General features: G+C 52.5%; 2 protein-coding genes across 2 annotated transcripts; both read right to left on the bottom strand.

The window, feature by feature from the left end:
- Positions 1 to 327: 327 nt before the first annotated feature.
- LOC107298485 (peptidyl-prolyl cis-trans isomerase A-like) lies at positions 328 to 1,079 on the bottom strand. The gene is made up of 2 exons (XM_015827865.1): positions 1,059 to 1,079; positions 328 to 825 (listed from the first exon to the last, which is right to left on the bottom strand). The coding sequence occupies exons 1-2, from the start codon at positions 1,077 to 1,079 to the stop codon at positions 328 to 330; spliced, it is 519 nt and encodes a 172-aa protein (XP_015683351.1).
- A 513-nt stretch (positions 1,080 to 1,592) lies between these two features.
- Positions 1,593 to 5,639, bottom strand: LOC107298484 (GTPase IMAP family member 2-like). Its single transcript, XM_015827864.1, has 4 exons — positions 5,636 to 5,639; positions 3,834 to 4,498; positions 3,172 to 3,199; positions 1,593 to 1,654 (listed from the first exon to the last, which is right to left on the bottom strand). Exons 1-4 carry the CDS (start codon positions 5,637 to 5,639, stop codon positions 1,593 to 1,595), a joined length of 759 nt encoding a protein of 252 aa, XP_015683350.1.
- Between the last annotated feature and the right edge of the window lie 3,212 nt (positions 5,640 to 8,851).

The following is an 8,851-nucleotide window of genomic DNA, read 5'->3' as shown; positions in this document are numbered from 1 at the left end:
GGTAGGTAGGTAGGTAGGTAGGTAGGTAGGTAGGTAGGTAGATAGATAGATAGATAGATAGATAGATAGATAGATAGATAGATAGATAGATAGATAGATAGATAGATAGATAGATAGATAGATAGGCGGGCGGGCGGGCGGGCGGGCGGGCAGGCACTCAACACAGAGAGAAACAGACAAACAATTTTGAAAACAAACTGTCTTCAGTCCAGCTGGACTAAATCAAAACCCAACAGAAACGCAGCAGTAAGTCAGGAGCATAAAGATTCAGAGGGGACTAACCCCAGTTACAGAAGGAATGGTCGATTTGTTAAGACAACAAGAATGTTATTTCAGATCTCCGCAATCAAAGATGACGATCTTCTTGCTTGGTTTGGCATTCTTTGAGCCAAAACTCTCTATTTTCCTCACAATGTCCATTCCCTCTCTGACTTGGCCAAAGACCACGTGTTTCCCACCCAACCATTCAGTTTTCTTAGTGCAGATGAAGAAATGAGACTCATTTGTATTGGGACCAGCATTCGCCATAGATAGAATGCCAGGGCCTGTGTGCTTGAGAATGAAGTTCTCATCGGCAAACAGCTCGCCGTAAATAGATTTACCGCCTGTTCCATTATGGTGGGTAAAGTCACCACCCTGACACATGAATCCAGGAATGATTTTGTGAAACCACGATCCCTTGTAACCGAAACCTTTCTCTCCAGTGCTCAACACACGGACATTTTCTGCTGTCTTTGGAACTGTGTCTGCAAACAGCTCAAAGGTGATGCGCCCGAAGGGCTGTCTGTCGGCAGCGACATCAAAAAACACGAGGGTTAAACATAGCTGGGAGAGGAAATGCACCGTGTGAGCAAAATGTAAAAGTTTAAAATAAAATAAAAAAGAGAGCGGCACCAGCCACACACAAGGACCAGCAACCACAGCTCCACACCAGAGAGCGCGGCGCAGTGGGCCAGAGTGAGGGTATTTTCCTTTTGGTGGCTTATTTTAAGCAGAATTTCTAGCAGAATTTTAAAATTCTTTTCTTTGGATTAGAGACAGTTAACAGTCACATTTACCTCATACACAAAGACTGACATACGCACACAAAGACAAGAGAACAGAAAAGAAAACAGAAGTTCTTAGTTTTACACATCCTAGTCGTTCCCACCATAAATCTGTTAACTCATATTAGGGAAGGCACAAATCTTAAACATACCACATGGCTGCAGAGAGCAAGAGAGAGCGAGAGAGAATCACTATTTCTTATTTTCCCTTTACCTACCTTTATTTAGCCAAATTGGTTTCCCAGCAAAGCCCTGAGCAAAGTCCATTTTTAAAAATAGTTTCTCTACCTATCTTTTTCATACCTGCCTGAACTGGTAGCTGATTCCTGTCCCAGACCTCAAGGAAGCTTTTACTGGGGGGCCTATCTCGACCCTTGAACTAGAATACCCCATGATTCCCTTATTCCTGATGCAGGGGTTCACTTTGGTTCTATCGGGTCTGGCGCACTGAAGCTCCTAGTGAGACTTCCGCCTGCCACCACGGTTTTGGGTCAAAAAGGGACCCACGGAGGACGCTGGATCCCTCACAGAGTACTGGATGCTCCTTTAGGGATCTACCACCACGGTTTCAGACCAAAAAGGGGTCTGTCGAGGACTCTTCTGCTCCCCTGCAGAAGGTACGGGACGCTTTCTTACTGGCTTTACCTTCACTTTTCACCACCACTGTTTGCGGACTTCAAATGTCCGGGAGGATCTCTGCTTGCTTTCCAGAGGTAAGGGATATTCCTAGCCCAGGGCTTAACTTCCTAACTTGGGGCTTTGCTTACAGGGCCTTACCAGCTGGTTGCCCAAATCCAATTCTCTCATTCACTCATTCCATTCCTTGGAAGTTGTCTAGTCGGACCCCCTGCTCAACAGCCTCTATTGCACCACCATGATCGCGGATGGCCCAGTGGGTAGAATGCAGCATTGCAGGCAAACTCTGCCCACTGCCAGGAGTTTGATGCTGACCGGCTCAAGGTTGACTCAGCTCTTTTGTCCTTCTGTGGTCGCTAAAATGTGGGGGGCCAATAAGGCGACTCTGTAAACCGCTTAGAGGGGGCTCTGAAGTACTGTGAAGCGATATATAAGTGCTATTGCTAAGGGAGGTGGAACATATGAGCCTAGGGGTGTGTGAGGATCCGATTAAAGCCAGAGGGAAACGTTTAGGGGGACCTGGTGTGGAAGGAGAAAGACCAGCGGGAACTTGTTGGGGAAAGGAAATCCTTGCAGTGACCACGTGGCGGGAAGGGTAGAATAGGTAGGGGGTACTGCAGTGTCCTTGGGGTCAGTCACAAGTGCAAATGACCACTGGGGTGCTCCAGGGACTGTAATTTCAGGATTGGATCTTAAGCAACTTTTTGGGGGGAGATCCACCATAATGTAAAACAGCTGTTAAGACAGGGGTCCCCAACCCCCGGTCCCTGAACCGCCACTGGTCCACAGCATGCCAGCAACTGGGCCTCGCAAATAAGCAAAGCACACGAAACCAATGCACACCCCGGTCCACAGAAAAACCCCTCTCCACGGAACCTGGTGCCCCAAAGTTTGGGGTCCCTTGTGCTAAGAGACCCGTCCCACATCAAGGAGATGAGATGAGAAGAATTACCTGGTCTGCTGGCTGCCATAACTTCCAGTATCAGGTCTTCCCATTCTCTAGTCGCATGACGAAGAGGAGCATCCATCAGGGAAACTGGAATTGGATAGAAGCCGTGTGTGTGTGTTTGTGTGTGTGTGTGTCTCATCCAGACTGATCCTTAGCTTGTGTTTGACTCTAGGTTTCAGGCAGCACCTAGTCTGCCTCAAGATCAGGATTTAGGGAGGAGGAGGAGGAGGAGGAGGAGGAGGAGGAGGAGGAGGAGGAATGGGGGTCCACAGTGGTCCCCTGAGCTGGGTGGTTTTTTTGCAGACGTTTCATGACCCAATGTAGGTAACATCATCAGTGGTAGTGAGGAGTGCTGTTTGTGGCAGCCCCCCAAATAGTGGAATCCTGCTATCTAGTCGTCTCCACCCCCATTCCTTCTTTTCTCTAGAATGGCCAAGCCCAATTCCTGCACCCGTTCTTCCGATGTTTTAGCCTCCAGCCCCCTAATCTTCTTTGTTCCTCTTCAGCCCCCCAAACGCCAGACGTGGCCTCCTCACTTACCCGGCTTGGCCTCGTCATCCGTAGCTGCCTGGAAGAGTGGAAAGGAAACACGGGTCAGACGGGGGTCTCGACTCCCAGAGGCCTCGGCGTGTCCAGTGGGGCAGGAGGCCAGTTGCCACCACGCTCGTGCCCAGAAACAGCAACCTGGTCCCCCAACCCATTCAAGGCATCGGCCAGAAGCTGCTCTGGAGCCCCCACAACCAGTGGTGGGATTCAGCCGGTTTGGGAGAACCGGTAGCTGATTTTTTGTTGCCGAGGCCCAGAATGGACTTCCGGAAGCGGCATCCACACCGGAGAACCGTTTGTTCACATATTGGAATCCCACCACTGCCCCCAGCTAACCGGGGGGGAGGGGTTCAGATGTTCTGAAGGGATGGAGGAAGGGAGGAAAGGAGGGGGAGGGAGGGAGGGAGAGAAGGAAGGGATGGCGGGGGATACAGGTGGAGGAGAAAAGGAGGAAGTAGAGCTGGGGGACCCCTTTCTTGGGAGGGCATTGCATGCTCTCCACCCATTAACCACCCTTCTCCCTCCCCGATTGCCTGTCCTAACCTGAGTGTCTCTGCTTTCCCACCCACCCGTTGGCGTCTCCCAGAGGAGGGACCCCTTGTTCTTGTGTAAACGGAGTAGCTCCACCAGATGCCCAGAAAGAGCATCACCCTCACCCAGTTCCACTCTGCCATTTGATTCTGCTCTATGACACGCTGATCCTGTACCATGGACAACTCGTACAGCCAGCTGACGTAGTGTCTCCCCCCGTTTTCGAAAACGACTCTCTGCACCATCTCCATCAGCTCCGAGACCTGCGCCTGCCACTCGGCTCCCGCGGCCTTGTTGTTGAAGCCACAGTAGCGGTTCCCGCACTGCTGGATCAGCTCCCGCAGATTGCAGTTGTCCGGCTTTTGGATATACTCCTGCAGGGATTCCTCTCTCAAATCCTCCTTGCAGGTGAAGAGGACGATCGTGTGCCTGGCCGACTCGGCCTCAAAGATATCCTGGACTCGTTTTGCAGCTGTCACATCTTCGGCGGTGAAGCGCCCCACCTGGGTCACAAAGATCAGGGCGTGGGGGCCAGGCCGGGAGAGTTCGACGCAAGCCCCGATCTCATTTTGCACCATCTCACTGTGGTTTTCGGAATCGAAAATGTCGGGTGTGTCGACCACGGAGATCTTCCTGTCCTGCCATCTTCCTTGACCCCTTTGGCACCTCACGGTGGTGGCTTTTCCCCCCAGGGACTCGAACTCTCTCCGGCCGAGGATGGTGTTGCCTGTGGTGCTCTTCCCTACTCTGGACTTTCCCACCAGGATGAGTCGGAGTTCGGCGTCCTCCCCTGTGATTTGGAAGACAGTGTCACACAAAGGAATCGAGATATTTCACACGTGCCTGGGAAGAAATGTGTGGCCGTGATCCAACATGTCAGGGCGTCATTGAGCAGGCTGGAAACGGAGACAATTTTGGAAAAGAGTCACCCCTGCCCTGAAGCGGTTCAGGGATGTTTTTTTGTGAATCTCCCAGAGCTGCTAAAATGGGCTGCTCAGCCGTGCAGATTCTGACCCCATCCCACCCCATCCCACCCCATTCCATTCTGTGATGGGCCATAGTGGTGCAGAATGGAATGGGGTGAGGTGGGATGGGATGGGAATTTACTTTCATCAATAATAATTAAAAAAAGGCTCTCTGGAAGACTTTCCATGATTTCTAGCCAGCTGGGAGGAGGGTCCAACCATTCCTCCTTTCCCCCCCCCCTCTTGCCCAACCTTGAAATGCTGTTTCCACCTCTGGACCTCTTGTTCTAGAAACCCTCCAGGAGCACGTGTGAACGTTGCATCGTTCTGACCCCAAAGCGGCAGAAGAATCTTTATAAGACATTGAAATAAGGAATCTTACCCCGACCATAACTTTGTCCATATTCTGTCTGAGCCTGGTGGGGAAGGAAAACAGGGTGGTGAAAAGGAGGATGGGGACTCTCGAGTTGGCAGGGATTCTGGTGTGTGTGTGTGTGTCTCTGGTAACCCAGATTTCAAGTGGGGGAGAAGAGGTGGAGGTTCCCCAAACTGCAGGATGTCAGGTTATTTCCTCCTCTTCCTTTTCCCCCTTCCTCCTCTTCCCACTCTCCCTCCTCTTCCCCCTCCCCGCCTCCTCCCCTCCCCTTTCCATCCCCCTCCTCTCCTCCCCCTCCTCTAACCCCCTTCCCTCCCCCTCCTCCCCTCCTTTTCCCTCTCCTCTTCTCCCTCCCAATCCTCCGCTTGCTCTCCTCTCCTCAACCTCGTCTTCCCCCTCTTCCCCTCCTCTTCTCCCTCCCCTCCCCCTACTCCGGAGGGGGAGGGAAGCAGGTAGAGGAAACAAAGGGGAAGTAGAGCTGGGGGACCCCCTTTCTTGGGGTGGCATTGCATACTCTCCATCCATTAACCTCCCTCCTCCCCTGGATTGCCTGTCCTAACAAGAAGGTCTCTGCTTTCCCACCCACCCATTGGGGTCTCCCAGAGAGAAAGGACCCCTTGCTCTCATGTAAACGGGCAGAAAGAGCACTGCCCTCGCCCAGTTCCACTCTGCCATTTGATTCTACTCGATGACACGCCGTTCCCCTACCTTGGGCACCTTGATGACGTAGTGTCTTCCTCTGTTCTCCGAAACGACTCTCTCCACCATCTCCATCAGCACCGAGACCTGCCTCTCCTGCTCGGCTCCCGCGGCCTTGTTGTTGAAGCCACAGAAGCGGTTCCCGCACAGCTGGATCAGCTCCCGCAGATTGCGGTTGTTGGAATTTCGGACGTACTCCTGCAGGGATTCCCTTATCAAATCCTCCTTGCAGGTGAAGAGGACGATCGTGTGCCTGGCCGACTCGGCCCCAAAGATATCCCGGACACGCTGTGCAGCTGTCACATCTTCGGCGGCGAAGCGTCCCACTTGGGTCACAAAGATCAGGACGTGGGGGCCAGGCTGGGAGAGTTCGACGCAAGCCCCGATCTCATTTTGCACAATCCCACTGTGGTTTTCAGAATCGAAAATGTTGGGTGTGTCGACCACGGAGGTCATCCTGTTCTGCCATCTTCCTTGACCCCTTTCGCACTTCAGGGTGGTGGTTTTTGCTGACAAGATGGACTCGAACACCGGCCGGCCGAGGATGGTGTTGCCTGTAGCGCTCTTCCCGCCTCCAGACTTTCCCACCAGGATCAGCCGGAGTTCAGCGTCCTCCCCTGTGAGTTTGGAAGACGACGTTACAAAAAGGAATCGAGATATTTCTCACATGTCGGGGTGTCATTGAGCAGGCTGGAAATGGGGACAACTTTGCAAAAAGTCACCCCTGCCCGGAAGTGGTTCAGTGATATTTTCATATGAATCTCCCGGAGTTGCTAAAATGGGCTACTCAGCCATGCAGATTCCCACAACATGCGAATCCCACTTTAGCAGATGTCCGAATATAGCCACGGTGTCCAGCCCCCACGAGCAAAGATGGAGCCAAGCAAATGGAGACTGAGGTGTGAGGAGGCTCAGAGCTGCTGGTATGTGCTGAGTGACGATGGCCCCGGGCCAGGGTAGGGGCATAACGTCGGAAGGGACCTTGGAAGTCTTCTAGTAGGACCCCCTGCTCAACAGCCTTTATTGCACCACCATGATCACGGGTGGCCCAGTGGGTAGAATGCAGCATTGCAGGCAAACTCTGCCCACTGCCAGGAGTTTGATGCTGACTGGCTCAAGGTTGACTCAGCTCTTTTGTCCTTCTGTGGTCGCTAAAATGTGGGGGGCCAATAAGGCGACTCTGTAAACCGCTTAGAGGGGGCTCTGAAGTACTGTGAAGCGATATATAAGTGCTATTGCTATGAGAGGTGGAATGTAGGAGCCTAGGGGTGTGTGAGGATCCGATTAAAGCCAGAGGGAAACGTTTAGGGGGACCTGGTGTGGAAGGAGAAAGACCAGCGGGAACTTGTTGGGGAAAGGAAATCCTTGCAGTGACCACGTGACGGGAAGGGTAGAATAGGTAGGGGGTACTGCAGTGTCCTTGGGGTCAGTCACAAGTGCAAATGACCACTGGGGTGCTCCAGGGACTGTAATTTCAGGATTGGATCTTAAGCAACTTTTTTTGGGGGGGATCCACCATAATGTAAAACAGCTGTTAAGACAGGGGTCCCCAACCCCCAGTCCCTGAACCGCCACTGGTCCACAGCATGCCAGCAACTGGGCCACGCAAATAAGCAAAGCACACGAAACCAACGCACCTCCCGGTCCACAGAAAAACCCCTCTCCACGGAACCTGGTCCCTGGTGCCCCAAAGTTTGGGGGCCACTGTGCTAAGAGACCCATCCCACGTCAAGATGAGAAGAATTACCTGGTCTGCTGGCTGCCGTAACTTCCAGTATCAGGTCTTCCCATTCTCTAGTCGCACGACAAAGAGCATCCATCAGGGAATCTGGAACTGGATAGAAGCCGGGTGTGTGTGTTTGTGTGTGTGTCTCAGCCAGACTGATCCTTAGCTTGTTTTGACTCTAGGTTTCAGGCAGCACCTAGTCTGCCTCAAGATCAGGCTATAGGGAGGAGGAGGAGGAGGAGGAGGAGGAGGAGGAGGAGGACTGTGGAATCCCTGGTGATCTCTGAGCTTGATGGATTTCTTGCAGACATTTCATGACCCAATTAGGGAACGTCATCAGGGCTAGTGAGGACTGCTGTTTGTGGCATCTCCCCATATATTGGAATGCTGCTATCATGTCCCTCCCCCCCGAGTCCTTCTTTTCTCTAGACTGGCCAAACCCCAATTCCTGACCCCGTTCTTCCGATGTTTTAGCCTCCAGCCCCCTAATCTTCTTTGTTGCTCTTCAGCCTCCCCAAATGCCAGACATGGCCTCCTCACTTACCCGGCATGGTCTCCTCATCTGTGGTTGGGGACCACTTTGGAAAAGAGCCACCCCTGCCCTCCAGTGCTTCAGTGATGTTTTCATAGGAATCTCCCAGAGTTGCTGCAATGGGCTGCTCAGCCGTGCAGATTCTCACCCCACCCCATTCCATTCTGTGATGAGCCATAGTGGTGCAGAATAGAATGGGGTGAGGTGGGATGGGATGGGAATTTACTTTCATCAATAATTTAAAAAAAGGCTCTCTGGAAGACTTTCCATGATTTCTAGCCAGCTGGGAGGAGGGTCCAACCATTCCTCCTTTTTCCCCCCCTCTTGCCCAACCTTTAAATGCTGTTTCCACCTCTGGACCTCTTGTTCTAGAAACCCTCCAGGAGCACGTGTGAACGTTGCATCGAAGCTTCTGACCCCAAAGCGGCAGAAGAATCTTTATAAGACATTGAAAGAAGGAATCTTACCCCGACGATAACTTTGTCCATATTCTGTCTGAGCCTGGTGGGGAAGGAAAACAGGGTGGTGAAAAGGTGGCTGGGGAGTCTCGAGTTGGCAGGGATTCTGGGGGGGGGGGTGTCTCTGGTAACGCAGATTTCAAGTGGGGGAGAAGAGGCGGAGGTTCCCCAAACTGCAGGATGTCAGGTTATTTCCTCCTCCCCCTTCCTCCTCCTCCTCCTCCCCTCACTCTCCTCCCCTCGTCTTCCTCGTCCCACTCTCCCTCCTCTTCCCCCTCCCCCCTCCTCCTCCTCTTCCCCCTCCCCTTCCTCTCNCCTCCCATTGGAGGTAGCGAAGTGGTGGTTCATAGTATATTCAGAAATTGCCTAGAGTAGATTCTCCTGATT

Source organism: Protobothrops mucrosquamatus, unplaced genomic scaffold (assembly GCF_001527695.2).
Source record: "Protobothrops mucrosquamatus isolate PMUCROS unplaced genomic scaffold, P.Mucros_1.0 scaffold4017, whole genome shotgun sequence".
NCBI classification, from domain to species: domain Eukaryota; kingdom Metazoa; phylum Chordata; class Lepidosauria; order Squamata; family Viperidae; genus Protobothrops; species Protobothrops mucrosquamatus.
This window is presented reverse-complemented; position numbering and strand designations above follow the sequence as displayed.

What these genes read in the sequence shown, in the direction of transcription:
- LOC107298484 (XM_015827864.1), bottom strand. An exon ending in AAATGGCAGAGTGGAACTGG is followed by an intron (nt 3,200 to 3,833) that starts GTGAGGGTGATG and finishes CCACTCTTCCAG; the next exon opens with GCAGCTACGGATGACGAGGC. An exon ending in GGATGACGAGGCCAAGCCGG is followed by an intron (nt 1,655 to 3,171) that starts GTAAGTGAGGAG and finishes TACCTTCTGCAG; the next exon opens with GGGAGCAGAAGAGTCCTCGA.
- LOC107298485 (XM_015827865.1), bottom strand. Translation starts at nt 1,079, where the DNA reads ATGTCAGTCTTTGTGTATGAG. An exon ending in TGTCAGTCTTTGTGTATGAG is followed by an intron (nt 826 to 1,058) that starts GTAAATGTGACT and finishes TTCCTCTCCCAG; the next exon opens with CTATGTTTAACCCTCGTGTT.